Here is a 20,695-nt window from a genome sequence, read left to right as displayed (position 1 = left end):
GAATATTGTGTGCAGTTCTGGTCACCTCACTATAGGAAGGATGTGGAAGCGCTGGAAGGAGTGCAGAGGAGATTTACCAGGATGCTGCCTGGTTTGGAGGGTAGGTCATATGAGGAAAGGTTGAGGGAGCTAGGGCTGTTCTCTCTGGAGCGGAGGAGGCTGAGGGGAGACTTAATAGAGGTGTATAAAATGATGAAGGGGATAGATAGAGTGAACGTTCAAAGACTATTTCCTCGGGTGGATGGAGCTATTACAAGGGGGCATAACTATAGGGTTCGTGGTGGGAGATACAGGATGGATATCAGAGGTAGGTTCTTTACGCAGAGAGTGGTTGGGGTGTGGAATGGACTGCCTGCAGTGATAGTGGAGTCAGACACTTTAGAAACATTTAAGCGGTTATTGGATAGGCACATGGAGCACACCAGGATGATAGGGAGTGGGATAGCTTGATCTTGGTTTCAGATAAAGCTCGGCACAACATCGTGGGCCGAAGGGCCTGTTCTGTGCTGTACTGTTCTATGTTCTATGTTCTATGTCTGCATGGGTTTCCTCCGGGTGCTCCGGTTTCCTCCCACAGTCCAAAGATGTGCGGGCTAGGTTAATTGGCCAGGCTAAAATAGCCCCTTAGTGTCCTGAGATGCGTAGGTTAGAGGGATTAGTGGGTAAATATGTAAGGATATGGGGGTAGGGCCTGGGTGGGATTGTGGTCGGTGCAGACTCGATGGGCCGAATGGCCTCCTTCAGCACTGTAGGGATTCTATGTTTCAGAAGTCAATGTTCAGAGCGGCTGGCCTCTGATTGGACAATTTGATTTTTGGGGTTTTTTTTCCCGATTAGTGACCGTTGCTCACCACTCTTTCTGTCTGAATCTTGATGCAGTTTTCTTCTTTAACTGACTCTCGCGCTCATTTAATGCACTTTTCATTTTTTTTCAGCAAAGAAATACTGGCTCTTTGCTGATCTTTGTCACGTGTCTCCCTGAGCTTCTGCGGAGGAATCCCTTGAGGCCTCTCACTGAACCCTGGGGTTCTGCAGGACCCAGTTTGGGAACCCTGCCCTGGAAATAGAGCCTGGGGAATTAATAATAGAAAATAAGGAAGTGAAAGTGCTGTACTTAGATTTCCAAAAGGCACTTGACAAGGTGCCTCATTGGTTACTGCACAAAACAGCAGTTCATGGTGCAGCAGGTAATATCTTAGCACGGATAGAGGATTGGTTAGCTAACAGAAAACAGAGCTGAGAGATAAACTAGTCTTTCTTGAGTCAGCAAGCTGTAACTAGTGGAGTGCCACAGTATCAGTACTGGGGCCTCAATTATTTACAATCAATATCAATGACTTGGATGAAGAAACAAATGTATGGTTGCTAAATTTGCTGATGACACAAAGATTGCAGGAAATTAAGTTGTGGATAGGTTGTAAAGAGACGGCAAAGGGTACAGACAGGTTAAGTGAATGGGAAAAAATGAAGTATAATGTGTGAAAATGTGAACTTGTCCACTATGGCAAGAAGAATATTAAAGCAGCATATTGTTTAAATGGAGCAAGATTGGAGAACTAGGTGTGGGATTTGGGTGTCCTGGTACATGCAGGTACAGCAATAATTAGGAATGAAATATAAAAGTAGAGATAGAGTCATAGAGGTTTACAGCATGGAAACAGGCCCTTCGGCCCAACTTGTCCATGCCGCCCAGTTTTTAACCACTAAGCTAGCCCCAATTGTCCACATTTGGCCCATATCCCTCTATACCCATCTTACCCATGTAATTGTCTAAATGTTTTTTAAAAGACAAAATTGTACCTGCCCCTACTACTACCTCTGGCAACTCGTTCCAGACACTCACAACCCTCTTATAGACCTCTATAAAATCACCCCTAAGTCTCCTACGCTCCAGGAGAAAAAAGTACCAGTCTATCCAGCCTCTCCTTATAACTCAAACCATCAAATCCCGGTAGCATCCGAGTAAATCTTTTCTGCACGCTTTCTAGCTTAATAATATCCTTTCTATAATAGGGTGACCAGAACTGTACACAATATTCCAAATATAGCTTTACTAATGTCTTGTACAACTTCAACAAGACGTCCCAACTCCTGTATTCAATCTTCTGACCAATGAAACAAAGCATGCCGAATGCCTTCTTCACCATCCTGTCCACTTGTGACTCCACTTTCAAGGAGCTATGAACCTGTGCCCCAAGATCTCTTTGTTCTATAACTCTCCCCAATGCCATTCCATTAACTAAGTCCTGCCCTGGTTCGATTTACCAAAATGCATCATCTCATATTTATCTAAATTAAACTCCATCTGTCATTCATCAGCCCACTGGCCCAATTGGTCAAGATCCCATTGCAATCCTAGATAACCTTCTTTCCATGCCTCCTAAATTCTCATCCAAATCATTAATATAAATGACAAATAACAGTGGACCCAGCACTTATCCCTGAGGCACACCGCTGGTCACAGGCCTCCAGTTTGAAAGACAACCCTCTGCAACCACCTTCTGCCATCGAGCTAATTTTGTATCCAATTCGCTACCTCACCCTGGATCCCATGAGATTTAACCTCATGCAAAAACCTACCATGCGGTACCTTGTCAAAGGCCTTGCTAAAGTCCATGGAGACAACATCGACTGCACTGCCCTCACCTACCTTCATGGTTACCCTTTCAAAAAACAATCAAATTTGTGAGACATGATTTTCCACTCACGAAGCCATGTTGACTGTCCCTAATCAGTCCTTGCCTCTCTAAATGCCTGTCAATCCTCTTTCTCAGAATACCTTCTAACAACTTACCTACTTACAGATGTTAGGCTCACCGGGCCTTTTCCCAGGCTTTTCCCTGCAGCTCTTCTCAGACAAAGGCACAACATTTGCCACCCTCCCATCTTTTATGAATACCCCACTATAAGTTAAATGGCCTGTTGTTTCCTGCTTTCTGTCTCCCTCCTATCCTGAATAGAGGAATCATATTTCACTGTTTTCCAATCCGATGGGACCTTTCCAGGGAATCTAGGGAATTTTGGAAAATTAAAACCAATGTTTTCCCACGGCTGTACAGGGCCTTAGTGAGACCACAAGTGAAGTACTGTGTATGGCTTTGGTCTCAATTTTTAAGAAAAGTCATAAATGTGTTTGAAACAGAAAGTCCACTTGGGATGTACATAAGAACATAAGAAATAGGAGCAGTAGTAGGCCATCTAGCCCCTTGGGCCTGCCCCGCCATTCAACAAGATCACCGCTGATCTGAGGCGAATCAGTTCCACTTACCCGCCTGCTCCCCATAACCCTTAATTCCCTTATCGATCAGAAATCTATCTACCCGTGATTTAAACATATTCAACGAGGTAGCCTCCACCACTTCAATGGGCAGAGAATTCCAGAGATTCACAACCCTCTGAGAAAAGAAGTTCCCCCTCAACTCTGTTCTGAACCGGCCCCTACTTATTTTGAGGCTGTGCCCTCTAGTTCTGGTTTCCCTTCTAAGTGGAAAGAATCTCTCTACCTCTACCCTATCCAGCCCCTTCATTATCTTATATGTCTCTATAAGATCACCCCTCAGCCTTCTAAACTCCAACGAATACAGACCCAATCTGTTCAATCTCTCCTCATAAGCTACACCCCTCATCTCCGGCATCAACCTGGTGAACCTTCTCTGCACTCCCTCCAAGGCCAATATATCCTTTCGCAAATAAGGGGACCAAAACTGCACACAGTACTCCAGTTGCGGCCTCACCAGTGCCTTGTACAGTTGCAGCAAGACCTCCCTGCTTTTATATTCTATCCCCCTCGTGATAAAGGCCAATATTCCATTCGCCGCCTTGATCACCTGCAGACTGAGTTTTTGCGATTCGTGCACAAGGACCCCCAGGTCCCTCTGCACAGTAGCATGATGCAATTTTTCTCCATTTAAATAATATTCCAATTTACTATTATTTCTTCCGAAGTGGATAACCTCACATTTGCCAACGTTATATTCCATCTGCCAGATCCTCGCCCACTCGTTCAGCCTATCCAAATCTCTCTGCAGACTTTCCGCATCCTCCACGCAATTTGCTTTCCCACTCATCTTCGTGTCATCAGCAAACTTTGATACCCTACACTCGGTCCCCTCCTCCAGATCATCTATGTAAATGGTAAACAGTTGAGGCCCCAGCACCGATCCCTGCGGCACGCCACTGGTCACCAACTGCCAACCAGAAAAGCACCCATTTAAACCAACTATCTGCTTCCTGTTAGATAGCCAATCCCCAATCCACGCCAACACCCCCAACTCCGTGTACCCCAATTTTCTGCAGCAACCTTTTGTGAGGCTATTGTATAAGGGTGGGGTTATTGTATAAGGAAAGGTTGGACAGGTTGGGCCTGTCTCCATTGGAGTTTAGGAGAATGAGGGGTGATTTTATCTGAGATCCCGAGAAGACTGGATGAGGTAGATTCTGAAAGGATCCTTGTGGATGAGACTAAAATTGGGTGACATAGTTTAAATATAAGGGGTCTCCCAGTAAAGACGGAGATGAGAAGGGACATTCAGCCCTCCTTACGCAGTTTGCTTGATCTTTTCTCAGCTGCATTTTACAAAGAACAAAGAAAATTACAGCACAGGAACAGGCCATTCGGACCTCCAAGCCTGCACCGACCATGCTGCCTGACTTAACTAAAACCCCCTACCCTTCTGGGGACCATATACCTCCGTTCCCATCCTATTAGTGAATTTGTCAAGATGCCACTTAAAAGTCACTATCGTATCTGTTTCCACTACCTCCCCCGGCAGCGTGTTCCAGTCACCCACCACCCTCTAAAAAGAAATTGCCTCGTACAGCTCTTTTAAACCTTGCCCTTCGTACCTTAAACCTGTGCCCCTTAGTAATTGACTCTTTCACCCTGGGAAAAAGTTTCTGACTACCCACTCTGTCCATGCCCCTCATAATTCTGTAGACTTCTATCAGGTCACCCCTCAACCTCCATTCCAGTGAGAACAAACCAATTTTCTCCAACCTCTCCTCCTAGCTAATGCCTTCCATACCAGGCAACATCCTGGTTAATCTTTTCTGTACCCTCTCCAAAACCTCCACATCCTTCTGATAGTGTGGCGACCAGAATTGAACACTATATTCCAAATGCAGCCTAACTAAGGTTCTATAAAGCTGCAACGTGACTTGCCAATTTTTAAACTCAATGCCCTGGCCTATGAAGGCAAGCATGCCGTATGCCTTCTTGATTACCTTCTCCACCTGCATTGCCACTTTCAGTGACCTGTGTACCTGTACACCCAGATCCCTCTGCCTGTCAATACTCTTAAGGGTTCTGCCATTTACTGTATATTTCCCATCTGTATTAGACCTTCAAAAATGCATTACCTCACATTTGTCTGGATTAAACTCCACCTGCCATCTCTCCGTCCAAGTCTCCAACTGATCTATATCCTGCTGTATCCTCTGACGGTCCTCATCGCTACCCGCAAATCCACCAACCTTTTGTGTCGCCCGCAAACTTACTAATCAAACCAGTTACATTTTCCTCCAAATCATTTATATATATATTACAAACAGCAAAGGTCCCAGCACTGATCCCTGTGGAAAGCTTGTCACAGCCCTCCATTCAGAAACACACCCTTCCACTGCTACCCTCTTTTTTCTATGACCGAGCCAGTTCTGTATCCAGCTTGCCAGCTCACCTCTGATCCCGTGCAACTTCACCTTCTGTACTAGTCTGCCATGAGGGACCTTGTCAAAGGCCTTACTGAAGTCCATGTAGACAACATCCAGTGCCCTACCCTCATCAATCATCTTCATCCCTTCCTCGAAAAATTCGATCAAGTTAGTGAGACACGACTCCCCCTTCACAAAACCATGTTGTCTCTCACTAAAACGTCCACTTATTTCCAAGTGGGACTAAATCCTGTCTCAAAGAATCCTCTCCAATAATTTCCCTACCACTGATGTAAGGTCCACCGGCCTGTAATTACCTCGATTATCCTTGCTGCCCTTCTTAAACAAAGGAACAACATTGGCTATTCTCCAATCCTTGGGACCTCCCCTGTTGTGGAGATGCCGGTGTTGGACTGGGGTGAACACAGTAAGAGTTTTAACAACACCAGGTTAAAGTCCAACAGGTTTATTTGGTAGCAAGCACCATTAGCTTTCGGAGCGCTGCTCCTTCGTCAGATGGAGTGGAAATGTGCTCTCAAACAGGGCACAGAGACACAAAATCAAGTTACAGAATACTGATTAGAATGCGAATCCCTACAGATCTGGCTGGCTTTTAGCCTCCTTTTAGCCTCCTTACTCCTTGCTTAAGTTTCTTTCTACTTTCCTTGTATCCCACACTTGCTTTGTGTGTTCCCAGCCTCCTAACTTTGACAAATGCTTCCTTTTTCTCCTTGACTACGCTCACAATATCTCTCTTACCTTTGTTCTTTTCTCCTCCTTATCCAACAAAAATCCACCCACCTCAGTTTTACTGCAGCAGCCACAGTATTCTGGGAGAGAGTTCCCGATTTCTGCTATCCCTTTCTGAGTGGCCTAGCTGTAATTCTGAGATGATGATTGCACTGTTTGGAGGGCAGATTGCTCTGGTTGCTGGGCTCAGTGATTACGGACTAAGATTCTGGCCTAGCCGCTGACCAGTGTTTGTCTTTTCACAGGGCTACACGTTGCATCTGGTCAGTACGACCTCGGAATGGTCTCTTGCCTTCTCCTTCCTCAGCTTCTTCCTGACCTATATTCGAGATTTCCAGGTGAGTTTCACCCAGCGAGTTTCAAGTTGGTGCTGATGTACTTTGGTGGAGCTCAGAGCAACTTGTGACCTGCAACACCATCTCACCAAGATGGGAGTGAGCCTTGAAAAGAAGGGAGAAATATACTTGTGTGTCAGAGCAGCATTAGACTACGTGTGGGAGTGTTCACCAGGGCTCTCGCAATGTCTGAGCTGAACTGTGCCAAACCAGACCTACTTTAGCCAGGCAGAGCCCAGAAACTATCCTGCTGCTACTCCAGGTATTAGGAACATAGGAGCGTGAGTAGGCCATTCAACCCATTGGGTCTACTCCATTCAATACCATCGTGGCTGATCATCCACTTCAATACCTTTACCCCGCAATATCCCTCGTAGAATCTCTACAGTGCAGAAGGAGGCCCATCCAGTCTGCACCGACCACCATCCTACTACCCAGGCCCTATTCCCGTAACCACTCATATTTACCCTGTTAATCCCCCTGACACTAGCGTTAATTTAGAATGGCCAATCCACCTAACCTGCACATCTATGGACTGTGGGAGGAAACCAGAGCACCCGGAGGAAACCCACGCAGACACGGGCAGAATGTACAAACTCCACACAGTCACCCAAGCCAGGAATCGAACCCGGGTCCCTGGCGCTGTGAGGCAGCAGTGCTAACCACTGTGCTGCCCCATTAGCATAGAACCCCTACAGTCCAAAAGGAGGCCATTCGGCCCATCGAGTCTGTACCGACCACAATCCCACCCAGGCCCTATTTCCATAACACCACACATTTACCCTGCTAATTCCCCTGACACTAGGGTCAATATAGCATGGCCATCCACCTAAACTGCACATCTTTGGAGTGTGTGAGGAAACCGGAGCGCCCGGAGGAAACCCAGGCAGACATGGGGAGAAAGTGCAAACTCCACACAGACAGTGATCTGAGGCTGGAATTGAAACTGGGTCCCTGGCATTGTGAGGCAGCAGTGCTAACCACTGTGCTACCATGCCACCCCCAGATTGAATGTCATTGTCAATCTCTGATTTAAACATGCTCAATAACTGAGCTACCACAGTCCTTTGCATTAAATAATTCCAAAGAATCACAACTCCAAGTAAAAAGACGTCTGTCACCTTGGCACTAAGTGGCTTCCCCTTATTTTGAAATTGTGTCCCCTAGTTCTAGACTCCCCAACCGAGTGGAGATATCTTTGCTGCATCTATCCTGTCTATTCCTTTAAATATTTTGTAGGTTTCACTGAGATCACCTCTCATTCTTCAAAATTCTAGATAATACAAGCCCAGTTTACCCAATCTCTCTTCATAAGACAGTCCTGCCATCTCTGTAACAGGTCTGGTGAGCCTTTGCTGCGCTCCCTCCATGGCAATAACATTTTTTCTGAGGTAAGAGGACCAAAACGGCACACACTACTCCAGGTGTGATCTAACCAGGGTTCTATACAATTAAAGTAAAACTTCAATAATCCTGTACTTGAATCTTCTTGTGATTAAAGCCTAGCATTAACAAAGAGCAAAGAACAAAGAAAATTACAGCACAGGAACAGGCCCTTCGGCCCTCCAAGCCTGCACCGACCATGCGGCCCGACTGAACTAAAACCCCCTACCCTTCTGGGGACCATATCGCTCTATTCCCATCCTATTCATGTATTTGTCAAGACGCCCCTTAAAAGTCACTACCGTATCCACTTCCATTACCTTCCCCGGCAACGAGTTCCAGGCACCCATTACTCTCTGTAAAAAATCTGCCTTATACATCTCCTTTAAACCTGTGCCCCTCACACCTTAAGCCTGTGCCCCCTAGTAATTGACTATTCCACCCTGGGAAAAAGCTTCTGACTATCCATTCTGTCCATGCCTCTCATAATCTTGTAGACTTCTATCAGGTCACCCCTCAACCTCCGTCATTCCAGTGAGAACAAACCAAGTTTTTCTAACCTCTCCTCATAGCTAATGCCCTCCATACCAGGCACCATCCTGGTTAATCTTTTCTGTACCCTCTCCAAAACCTCCACATCCTTCTGGTAGTGTGGCGATCAGAATTGAACACTATATTCCAAATGCGGCCTAACTAAGGTTCTATAAAGCTGCAACATGACTTGCCAATTTTTAAATTCAATGCCCTGGCCGATGAAGGCAAGCGTGCCGTATGCCTTCTTGACTTATCTTCTCCACCTGCATTGCCACTTTCAGTGACCCGTGTACCTGTACACCCAGATCCCTTTGCCTATCAATACTCTTAAGTGTTCTGCCATTTACTGTATATTCCCTATCTGTATTAGACCTTCCAAAATGCATTACCTCAAATTTGTCCGGATTAAACTCCACCTGCCATCTCTCCGCCCAAGTCTCCAACTGATCTGTATCCTCTGATGGTCCTCATCGCTATCCGCAAATCCACCAACATTTGTGTCATCCGCAAACTTACTAATCAAACCAGTTACATTTTCCTACAAATCATTTATATATATTACAAACAGCAAAGGTCTCAGCACTGATCCCTGAGGAGCACCACTTGTCACAGCCTTCCATTCAGAAACGCACCCTTCCACTACTACCCTCTGTCTTCTTTGGCGGAGCCAGTTTTGTATCCACCTTGCCAGCTCACCTCTGATCCCATGCGACTTTACCTTCTGCACCAGTCTGCCATGAGGGACCTTGTCAAAGGCCTTACTGAAGTCCATGTAGACAACACCCACTGCCCTAACCTCATCAGGTTTAGTATGCTCAAGAATACTCAGCATGGCTTTGTCAAGAGCAGATCGTGCCTTACGAGCCTGGTGGAGTTCTTCGAAAATGTGACTAAACACATTGACGAAGGGAAGGCGGTAGATGTGGTTTATGTGGATTTTAGCAAGGCGTTCGATAAGGTCCCCCATGCAAGGCTTCTAGAAAAAGTGAGAGGGAATGAGATCCAAGGGGCTGCTGCCCGGTGGATCCAGAACTGGTTGCCCAAAGGAGACAGAGAGTGGGTATAGATGGGTCTTTTTCTAAATGGAGGTCGGTCACCAGTGGTGTGCCCCAGGGATCTGTTCTGGGACCCTTGCTGTTTGTCATTTTCATAAATGACCTGGATGAGGAAGCGGAGGGATGGGTTGGTAAGTTTGCCAACGACACGAAGGTTGGTGGGGTTGTGGATAGTCTGGAGGGATGTCAGAAGTTACAGAGGGTCATAGATAGGATGCAAGACTGGGCGGAGAAGTGGCAGATGGACTTCAACCCAGATAAATGCGTCGTGGTCTATTTTGGCAGGTCAAATGGGATGAAGGAGTACAATATAAAGGGAAAGACGCTTAGTACTGTAGAGGATCAGAAGGACCTTGGGGCCCGGGTCCATAAGACTCTAAAATCGGCCCCACAGGTGGAGGAGGTGGTTAAGAAGGCGTATGGTGTGCTGGCCTTTATCAATCGAGGGATTGAGTTTAGGAGTCCGAGGATAATGGTGCAGCTATATAATACCCTCGTCAGACCCCACTTGGAGTACTGTGCTCAGTTCTGGTCACCTCACTATAGGAAGGATGTGGAAAAGATTGAAAGGGTGCAGAGGAGATTTACAAGGATGTTGCCTGCATTGAGTGGCATGCCTTATGAGGATAGGCTGAGGGAGCTCGGTCTTTTCTCCTTGGAGAGACGAAGGATGAGAGGAGACCTAATAGAGGTGTATAAGATGTTGAGAGGCATAGATCGGGTGGACTCTCAGAGGCTTTTTCCCAGGGTGGAAATGTCTGCTACGAGAGGACACAGGTTTAAGGTGCTGGGGGGTAGGTACAGGGGTAAGTTTTTCACACAGAGGGTGGTGGGCGAGTGGAATCGGCTGCCGTCAGTGGTGGTGGAGGCAAACTCAATAGGGTCTTTGAAGAGACTCCTGGATGAGTACATGGAGCTTAATAGGATAGAGGGTTATAGGTAGGTCTAGAAGGTAGGGATGTGTTTGGCACAACTTGTGGGCCGAAGGGCCTGTTTGTGCTGTTGTTTTTCTATGTTCTATCAAGGACAGAGAGGGAGGCAAAAGAGGGGGGGAGTGGCACTGCTGATCAGGGATAGTGTCACAGCTGCAGAGAAGGTGGAAGCCTTGGAGGGATTGTCTACGGAGTCTCTGTGGGTGGAAGTTCGGAGCGGGAAGGGGTCGATAACTTTGCTGGGTGTTTTCTACAGGCCGCCCAGTAGTAACGGGGATGTTGAGGAGCAGATAGGGAAACAGATCCTGAAGAGATGTAGGAATAACGTGATGGGAGACTTTAATTTCCCAAACATCGATTGGAATATCCCTAGGGTAAGGGATTTGGATGGGGAGGAGTTTGTTAGGTGTGTTCAGGAGGGTTTCCTGACACAGCATGTGGATAAGCCTACAAGAGGAGAGGCTGTGCTAGATCTGGTACTGGCTAATGAGCCTGGACAGGTGTCGGATCTCTCAGTGGGGGAGCATCTTGGGGATAGTGATCATAACTCTATCTCCTTTACGCTAGCATTGGAAAGAGATAGGATCAGGCAAGCTAGGAAAGTGTTTATCTGGAGTAAGGGGAAATATGAAGCCATCAGGCAGGAGATTAGAGGCATAAATTGGAAGGAGGCAATCTCGAGGAAAAGTACAAAAGGCGTTTGATAAGGTGCCCCATAAAAGGCTGTTGAAGAAGATTAGGGCACACGGAGTTGGGGGCAGTGTGTTAAAGTGGATTGGGGACTGGCTATCCGACAGGAAGCAAAGAGTCGGAATAAATGGGTGTTTTTCCGGTTGGAGGAAGGTAACTAGTGGCGTGCCGCAGGGATCGGTACTCGGGCCGCAACTGTTTACCATTTATAGAGATGATCTGGAGGAGGGGACGGAGTGTAGGGTAACGAAGTTTGCAGACGACACAAAGATAAGTGGAAAAGTGAATCGTGTGGAGGACGGAGAAGATCTGCAGAGAGATTTGGACAGGCTGAGTGAGTGGGCGAGGATATGGCAAATGGAGTATAACGTTGATAAATGCGAGGTTATACACTTTGGAGGAAATAATAACAAATGGGATTATTATCTCAATGGAAACAAATTAAAACATGCTACCGTGCAAAGGGACCTGGGGGTCCTTGTGCATGAGACGCAAAAGCCCAGTCTGCAGGTACAACAGGTGATCAAGAAGGCAAATGGGATGTTGGCTTATATTGCGAAGGGGATAGAATATAAAAGCAGGGATGTCTTGATGCACCTGTACAGGGCATTGGTGAGGCCGCAGCTGGAATACTGTGTGCAGTATTGGTCCCCTTATATGAGGAAGGATATATTGGCATTGGAGGAAGTGCAGAGAAGGTTCACCAGGTTGATACCGGAGATGAGGGGTTTGGATTATGAGGAGAGGCTGAGGAGATTGGGTTTGTACTCGTTGGAGTTTAAAAGGATGAGGGGGGATCTTATGGCGACTTATAAGATAATGCGGGGGCTGGATAGGGTGGAGGCGGAGAGATTCTTTCCACTTAGTAAGGAAGATAAAACTAGAGGACACAGCCTCAAAATAAAGGGGGGTCGGTTTAAGACAGAGTTGAGGAGGAACTTCTTCTCCCAGAGGGTGGTGAATCTCTGGAATTCTCTGCCCACTGAGGTGGTGGAGGCTACCTCGCTGAATATGTTTAAAGCGCGGATGGATGGATTCCTGATCGGTAAGGGAATTAAGGGTTATGGGGATCAGGCAGGTAAGTGGTACTGATCCACGTCAGATCAGCCATGATCTTATTGAATGGCGGGGCAGGCTCGAGGGGCTAGATGGCCTACTCCTGCTACTATTTCTTATGTTCTTAAGGTGGCAGATTTTCAAGGAATGCTTGCCTGGACTTGTGCATGACAACGTTCCGATGAGACAGGGAGGTGTTGATAGGTGACGGGAACCGTGGTGCACGAAAGCTGCGCTGAACCTAGTGAAAAAGGAAAGGAAAGCGTACAAAAGGTTCAGAGAGCTTGGCGAAGATAGGGATCTAGATGAGTATACGGCTTGTAGGAAGGGACTAAAGAAGGAAATTAGGAGAGCCAGAAGGGGTCACGAGAAGGCCTTGGCAGGTAAGATTAAGGAGAACCTTAAGGCGTTCTATAAATATGTGAAGAGTAAAAGGATGAGATGTGAAGGAATAGGGCCTATAAAAGGTGAAGGTGAGAAAGTCTACAGAACCGGGAGAAGTAGCAGAGGTGCTTGATGAATATTTTACCTCGGTATTCACGGTGGAAAAATTCCTGGGTGGTTGTACTACAGGATTGAGGCGGACTGAAAAGATTGAGTATGTGGACATTAAGAAAGAGGATGTATTGGAAATTTTGAATAGCATCAAGATAGATAAGTCGCGGGACCGGATGGGATGTACCCCAGGTTACTGTGGGAGGCGAGGGAAGAGATTGCAGAGCCTCTGGCGATGATCTTTGCATCGTCGATGGAGATGGGAGAGGTTCCGGAGGATTGCGGATGTGGTTCCTATATTCAAGAAAGGGAATAGGGATAGCCCAGGAAATTACCAACCGGTGAGTCTAACCTCAGTTGTTGGTAAGTTGGTGGGGCGGCACGGTAGCACAGTGGGGGGAGGCACGGTAGCACAGTGGTTAGCACTGCTGCTTCACAGCTCCAGGGACCTGGGTTCGATTCCCGGCTTGGGTCACTGTCTGTGTGGAGTTTGCACATTCTCCTCGTGTCTGCGTGGGTTTCCTCCGGGTGCTCCGGTTTCCTCCCACAGTCCAAAGATGTGCGGGTTAGGTTGATTGGCTATGCTAAAAATTGCCCTTAGTGTCCTGAGATGCATAGGTTAGAGGGATTAGTGGGTAAATATGTAGGGATATGGGGGTAGGGCCTGGGTGGGATTGTGCTCGGTGCAGACTCGATGGGCCGAATGGCCTCTTTCTGTACTGTAGGGTTTCTATGATTTCTATGAGAAGATCCTGAAGGACAGGATTTATGACCATTTAGAGAAGTTTAGTATGCTCGAAAGTAGTCAGCACGACTTTGTCAAAAGCAAATCGTGCCTTATAAGCCTGGTGGAGATCTTCGAAAATGTGACTAAACACATTGACGAAGGAAAAGCGGTAGATGTAGTTTACATGGACTTCAGCAAGGCGTTCGATAAGGTCCCCCTGCAAGACTTCTCGAGAAAGTGAGAGGGCATGGGATCCAAGGGGCTGTTGCCTTGTGGATTCAGAACTGGCTTGCCTGCAGAAGGCAGAGAGTGGTTGTAGATGGGTCTTTTTCAGAATGGAGGTCGGTCACCAGTGGAGTGTCCCAGGGATCTGTTCTGGGACCCTTGCTGTTTGTCATTTTCATAAATGACCTGGATGAGGAAGTGGAGGGATGGATTGGTAAGTTTGCCGACGACACGAAGGTTGGTGGTGTTGTGGATTGTTTGGAGGGATGTCAGAAGCTGCAGCGTGACATAGATAGGATGCAAGACTGGGCGGAGAAGTGGCAGATGGACTTCAACCCGGATAAATGTGTAATGGTCGATTTTGGCAGATCAAATGGGATGAAGGAGTATAATATCAAGGGTAAGACTCTTAGCAGTGTAGAGGATCAGGAGGACCTTGGGGTCCGGGTCCATAGGACTCTTAAATCGGCCTCGCAGGTCGAGGAGGTGGTTAAGAAGGCGTATGGTGTGCTGGCCTTCATCAATCGAGGGATTGAGTTTAGGAGTTGGGAGACAATGATGCAGCTATATAAGACCCTCGTGTGAACCCAATTGGAGTACTGTGCTCAGTTCTGGTCGCTTCATTACAGGAGGGATGTGGAAATGATTGAAAGGGTGCAGAGAAGATTTACAAGGATGTTGCCTGGATTGGTTGGCATGCCTTATGAGGATAGGCTGAGGGAGCTCGGTCTTTTCTCCTTGGAGAGACGAAGGATGAGAAGTGACCTGATAGAGGTGTATAAGATGTTGAGAGGTATAGATCGGATGGAATCTTGGAGGCTTTTTCCCAGGGCTGAAATGGCTGCGACGAGAGGACACAGGTTTAAGGTGCTGGGGAGTAGGTACAGAGGAGATGTCAGGGGTAAGTTTTTCACTCGGAGGGTGGTGGGTGAATGGAATCGGCTGCCGTCAGTGTTGGTGGAGGCAAACTCGATGGGGTCTTTTAAGAGACTTCTGGATGAGTACATGGGATTTAATAGGGTTGAGGGTTATAGGTAAGCCTATATATAAGCCTAGGTAGGTAGGGACATGACCGGTGCAACTTGTGGGCCGAAGGGCCTGTTTGTGCTGCATTTTTTCTATGTTCTATGTTCTATCAATCATCTTCGTCAGTTCCTCAAAAAACTCGATCAAGTTCATGAGACACGACTCCCCCTTCACAAAACCATGTTGCCTCTCACGAATACGCCCACTTATTTCCAACTGGGAATAAATTCTGTCTCGAAGAATCCTCTCCAATAATTTCCCTACCACTGATGTCAGGCTCACTGGCCTGTAATTACCTGGATTATTCTTGCTAACCTTCTTAAACAAAGGAACAACATTGGTTATTCTCCAATCCTCTGGGAGCTCCCCTATAATGTGGAGATGCCAGCGTTGGACTGGGGTAAACACAGTAAGAAGTCTCACAACACCAGGTTAAAGTCCAACAGGTTTATTTGGTAGCAAAAGCCACTAGCTTTCGGAGCGCTGCTCCTTCGTCAGGTAAGTGGGAGTTCTGTTCACAAACAGGGCATATAAAGACACAAACTCAATTTACAAAATAATGGTTGGAATGCGAGTCTTTACAGCTAATCAAGTCTTAAAGGTACAGACAATGTGAGTGGAGAGAGCGTTAAGCACGGGTTAAAGAGATGTGTATTGTCTCCAGCCAGGACAGTTAGTGAGGTTTTGCAAGCCCAGGCAAGTTGTGGGGGTTACAGATAGTGTGACATGAACCCAAGATCCCGGTTGAGGCCGTCCTCATGTGTGCGGAACTTGGCTATCAGTTTCTGCTCAGCGACTCTGCGGTGTCGTGTGTCGTGAAGGCTGCCTTGGAGAACGCTTACCCGAAGATCAGAGGCCGAATGCCCGTGACCGTTGAAGTGTTCCCCACTTCAGAAGAGAACACTCTTGCCTGGTGACCTCCCCTATAGCTAGTGAGGATACAAAGATTTCTCTGAAGGCCCCAGCAATTTCCTCCCTTGCCTCTCTCTGTATTCTGGGGTATATCCCATCAGGCCCTGGGGACTTGTCTACCTTAATGTTCTCAAGAACCCCAATACCTCCTCCTTTTTGATCTCAACATGACTCAAACTATCTACACATCCTTTCTCAGACTCATCATCTACCAAGTCCTTCTCTTTGATGAATACTGACGCAAAGTACTCATTTAATACCTCGTCCAATTCCTCTGGCTCTACGCATAGATTCCCTCCCTTGTCCTTGATTGGGCCAACCCGCTCCCTGGCTGCGCTCTTGCTCTTTATATATTAAAAGTCTTGGGATTTTCCTTAATCCTGCTGGCCAACGCTTTTTCGTGACCCCTTTTAGCCTTCCTTACTCCAGTTTCTTACTACTTTCATAGAAATCATAGAAACCCTACAGTACAAAAAGAGACCATTTGGCCCATCGAGTCTGCACCGACCACAATCCCACTCAGGCCCTACCCCCATATCCCTACATATTTTACCCACTAATCCCTCTAATCTAATCCCTCAGGACACTAAGGGCAATTTTTTAGCATGGCCAATCGACCTAACCCACACATCTTTGGAATGTGGGAGGAAACCGGAGCACCCGGAGGAAACCCACGCAGACACGAGGAGAATGTGCAAACTCCACACAGACAGTGACCCAAGCCGGGAATCGAACCCAGGTCCCTGGAGCTGTGAAGCAGCAGTGCTAACCATTGTGCTACCGTGTCGCCCTTTCCTTGTATTCCACATTTGCTTCGTGTGTTCCCAGCCTCCAAGCTTTGACAAATGTTTCCTTTTTCTCTTTGACTCGGCTCACAATATCTCTCGTTATCCAAGGTTCCCAAAACTTGCCACACGTATCATTCATCCTTACAGGAATGTGCTGGTCCTGAATCCCTATCAACTTACACTTTAAAGCCTCCCACATGCCAGATGTAGATTTGCCCTCAAACATCTGCCCCCAATCTACATTATTCAGTTCCTGCCTAATATTGATGTAATTAGCCTTCCCCCCTTTAGCACCTTAACTTGAGGACTACACTTATCTTTATCCATCAGTACCTTAAAGCATACTGAATTGTGGTCACTGTTTCCGAACTGCTCCCCTACTGAACACCGACCACCTGGCCGGGCTCATTCCCCAATACCAGCTCCACTATGGCCCCTTCTCTAGTTGGACTATCTACATACTGTTTCAAGAAGCCCTCCTGGATGCTCCTTACAAACTCCGTCCCATCCACGTCCCTAGCACTAAGTGAGTCAATATAGGGGAAGTTAAAATCTCCCACCAAAACAACCCTGTTACTTTTACACCTTGCCAAAATCTGCCTACATTTCTGTTCCTCTATCTCCCGCTGGCAGTTGGGTGGCCTATAGTAAACCCCCAACATTGTGACTACACCTTTCCTATTCCTGAGCTCTACCCATATTGCCTCGCTGTATGGGCCCTCCGAGGTGTCCTCCCGAAGTTCAGCTGTGATATTCTCCTTAGTAAGACGTTTAACAACACCAGGTTAAAGTCCAACAGGCTTATTTGGTAGCTAAAGCCACAAGCTTTTGCTACCAAGGCATATTCTCCTTAACCAGTAGTGCAACTCCCCCACCCCTTTTACATCCCCCTCAATCCTGCCTGAAACATCTGTATCCTGGAATGTTAAGCTGCCAATCCTGTCCTTCCCTTAACCAATCTCTGTAATGGCAACAACATCGTAGTTCCAAGTGTTAATCCAAGCTCAAAGGTCATCTGCCTTACCTGCTACACTTCTCACATTGAAACAAATGCACTTCAGTCCACCAGACCCTCTTTGATTAGCAACTACACCCTACCTGTTGTTACTCTAAGTCTTACTGGCCCTACTCTCTGGTTCCCCTTCAGCGAATTCACCTTTGCTCTGGTTCCCACCCCCCTGCCAAACTAGTTTAAATCCTCTCGTGTGACATTAGCAAACCTCCCGGCCAGAATATTTATGCCCGTCCAGTTTAGATGCAACCTGTCCTTCTTGTACAGGTCCCATCTGCCCCGGAAGAGACCCCAGTGGTCCAGATATCTGAAACCCTCCCTCCTACACCAGCTGTTTAGCCACGTGTTGAGCTGCACTATCTTCCTATTCCTAGCCTCACTAGCACGTGGCACAGGGAGTAACCCTGAGATTACAACCCTAGAGGTCCTGCTTTTTAACTTTCTACCTAACTCCTTAAAATGCTGCTGCAGGACCTCATCACTCTTCCTGCCTATGTCGTTAGTACCAATATGTACCATGACCTCTGGCTGTTCGCCCTCTCCCTCCAGAAAGCTTTCTGTCCATTCAGAGTCATCCTGGACCCTGGCACCAGGGAGGCAACATACCATCCTGGAGTCTCTTTCACGTCCACAGAAACGCCTATCTGCACCCCTAACTATAGAGTCCCCTATAACTATTGCTCTAGTCCTCTTTGTCCCTCCCTGCTTAACAACAGAGCCAGCTGTGGTACCACTGCTTTGGCTGCTAATTAGCCTTCCTAATTGTCAGAATATTGTTGTTTTAGCTTTTTGGTATTCCACATTGTGATTCAGAATTTCAATTGTTTTTCCTGATCCCTCTCAGACTATATATTTTTGAAAACTGTAGTTCAAAAGAAACTTTACGACTGGCTGCAAAACTCCAATTTCTGTTCTCCCAATTTCCCCATAAATTCCAGTGCCCACATTGAAGGTGGGAATGTCGTGTGTAAACGTGTCACACGGTAATTATATCCTCCTGCCAGTGGCAGTGCTGTAGATCTCATTTTGCTGTTTTCCCAACTCCCATTTTGTGTGAAACTCCTGTGGTCATCCCTTGCCCCGCTCCCTCTCTCTCTCTCCCCCCTCGCCCCTTGCTTTATAATATTCTTGCAAACCTCACTCTGCTCCTGACCCCTAATCTTTCACTGGTGTCCTGCTCCTGAACCCTCTCGTCATTTTGAGTAGCACACAGCTGGGGCTCAGGAGAGGAGCAGTGAGAGAGCTGGCGAGCAGGAGGCAGCAGGAACAGTGTTCTCAGGTGTAGTTTGATCTGCCCCATCTTCCTTGCAGACAGTTTCCTGTGAGGTCACAGGCACTGCATTATGGTGCGTGCACCCTCTGCGCTTGCATTGCCCAGACACAAAGAGAATTGGATAAATACTTCAGGAGAAAAGATTGCAGGGGGGCTGAGACTAATTGGATTTCCCAACACAAGCATCATGAGCCAAATGGTGACTTTCTGTGCTGTGATGCTCTTTTTATTCCAGGAATGATGCATTCATTTTTGTGATGTTTGCTGAGGGGTAAATATTGACCAGGACAGTGAGGAGAGCTCCCTGCCCCTCTTGAATTGGTGGCATGGAATCATAAACATAGTCAAGAGGGACATGGCACCTCCAAACATTCTGCATCTCCCTCAGCCCTGCCTGTAAAATCCAGTAAGAAGTTTAACAACACCAGGTTAAAGTCCAACAGGTTTATTTGGTAGCAAAAGCCACACAGTGTGGCTTTTGCTACCAAATAAACCTGTTGGACTTTAACCTGGTGTTGTTAAACTTCTTACTGTGTTTACCCCAGTCCAACGCCGGCATCTCCACATCATGTAAAATCCAGCCCAGTGACAATCTCAACTCCATCCAAAACCACGACTGTACAATCCAGCTGGGTGCTTAATGGATTAAAGAGAATAAACATTCTACTTGTTGATTTGAAATCTGCTGCATGTTGCCATGGCGACCCCTCTAATCCTCTCCCCTTCTCTCATCTTAAACAGAAGATCACCTTGCACGCGGAAGTGGCTTTACACAGCGACACTCTATATGACAGACTCCCGGCGCACACGCACATTGGAGAGCATAGTCCACTGCTTGCAGGCAGCCTGTGACTACCCGCACCAGGAGCTATCCTTCACACCAGCCTGAAGTGCCTGGCCTTTTCCCAAAGGCCATTTTAACTTGATTTTTTAACCCATTTTTGTATCACAGGTGGACTGATTCGGTGTATGGTTCCTACTTTTCAGGATATTGATTAGAGACAAGTTTAAAGTTTAATTATGAACAAAATATAATAATTATTCGCCTGATGTTTCTAATACCGTCCTTGGAGAGGCTGACTAGGCCGCAGACCATGATGCTTTGCACCAGAGGAGACTACTGTTGGACTAAGCTCAGTGGCCTCATCAACCCTGATTGGCCAGAATTAAAGAACAGGATCAAAGGATTGCACCAAAACAATGATTCAAGGGGACGCAGATCAGAGAAATGGCAGCCAGAATCTGCCTGGGTAGGCGACAGTAGCCTGGATGTGTTTCTCACACATGGGGATCTGGTGTGTTGCTGCTGACGGTTACTGAATAAGCTGTGGATTGATGGTCTGAAAGGGAATAGAATCTCACATTGTCCTCCTGACAAGAGGCTGGAGTGAGAGCAACAATTTCAGGCCTGGCCAATTACCATGGAGACACTTTTCAACCTACCAGAATGAATATTGTCAACCCTGAGATTTGATTCGTCAGTGTTTAATCATGAATTAAAAATTAATTTGCAAAGCGAGTTTGGGAAGCCCGGGACTTGGGTTCAAATCCTGTCCAGTATAAGATGAAATTTGCCTTTCCCCGCTCAAATGAGTTTGGTCTCAGTCTCAGTCTCACCCCACAAGCACACAGCACTGAATACAAAACTGATACACCAGGAGAGGGCTTGGATAACTATTGTGGGCCACTGATCCCAAGATAAGGGGTAGAATACATAGACCGGTTGCAGGGAAGCAGTTTACTCTGTATCTAACTCTGTGCTGTACCTGTCCTGGAAGTGTTTAATGGGGGACAGTGTAGAGGGAACTTTACTTTATATCTAACCCTGTGCTGTACCTGTCCTGGGAGTGTTT

At 46.9% G+C, this 20,695-nt stretch overlaps 1 protein-coding gene across 3 annotated transcripts in view; it reads left to right on the top strand.

Annotated features, from left to right (window-relative positions):
• LOC144511906 (DNA damage-regulated autophagy modulator protein 2-like) overlaps nt 1-20,361 on the top strand; it is a 124,448-nt gene extending 104,087 nt beyond the window's left edge. For all 3 annotated transcript variants that reach the window (XM_078242358.1, XM_078242356.1, XM_078242357.1), the window contains 2 exons: nt 6,645-6,737; nt 19,584-20,361. In XM_078242358.1, the coding sequence (XP_078098484.1) occupies nt 6,645-6,737; nt 19,584-19,694 (204 nt within the window). In that variant the 3' untranslated portion in view covers nt 19,695-20,361. The remainder of the gene's footprint in view (nt 1-6,644; nt 6,738-19,583) is intronic.
• The last annotated feature ends 334 nt before the right edge of the window (nt 20,362-20,695 follow it).

The sequence above is a fragment of the Mustelus asterias genome, chromosome 25, assembly GCF_964213995.1.
Source record: "Mustelus asterias chromosome 25, sMusAst1.hap1.1, whole genome shotgun sequence".
Taxonomy (NCBI): domain Eukaryota; kingdom Metazoa; phylum Chordata; class Chondrichthyes; order Carcharhiniformes; family Triakidae; genus Mustelus; species Mustelus asterias.
This window is presented reverse-complemented; position numbering and strand designations above follow the sequence as displayed.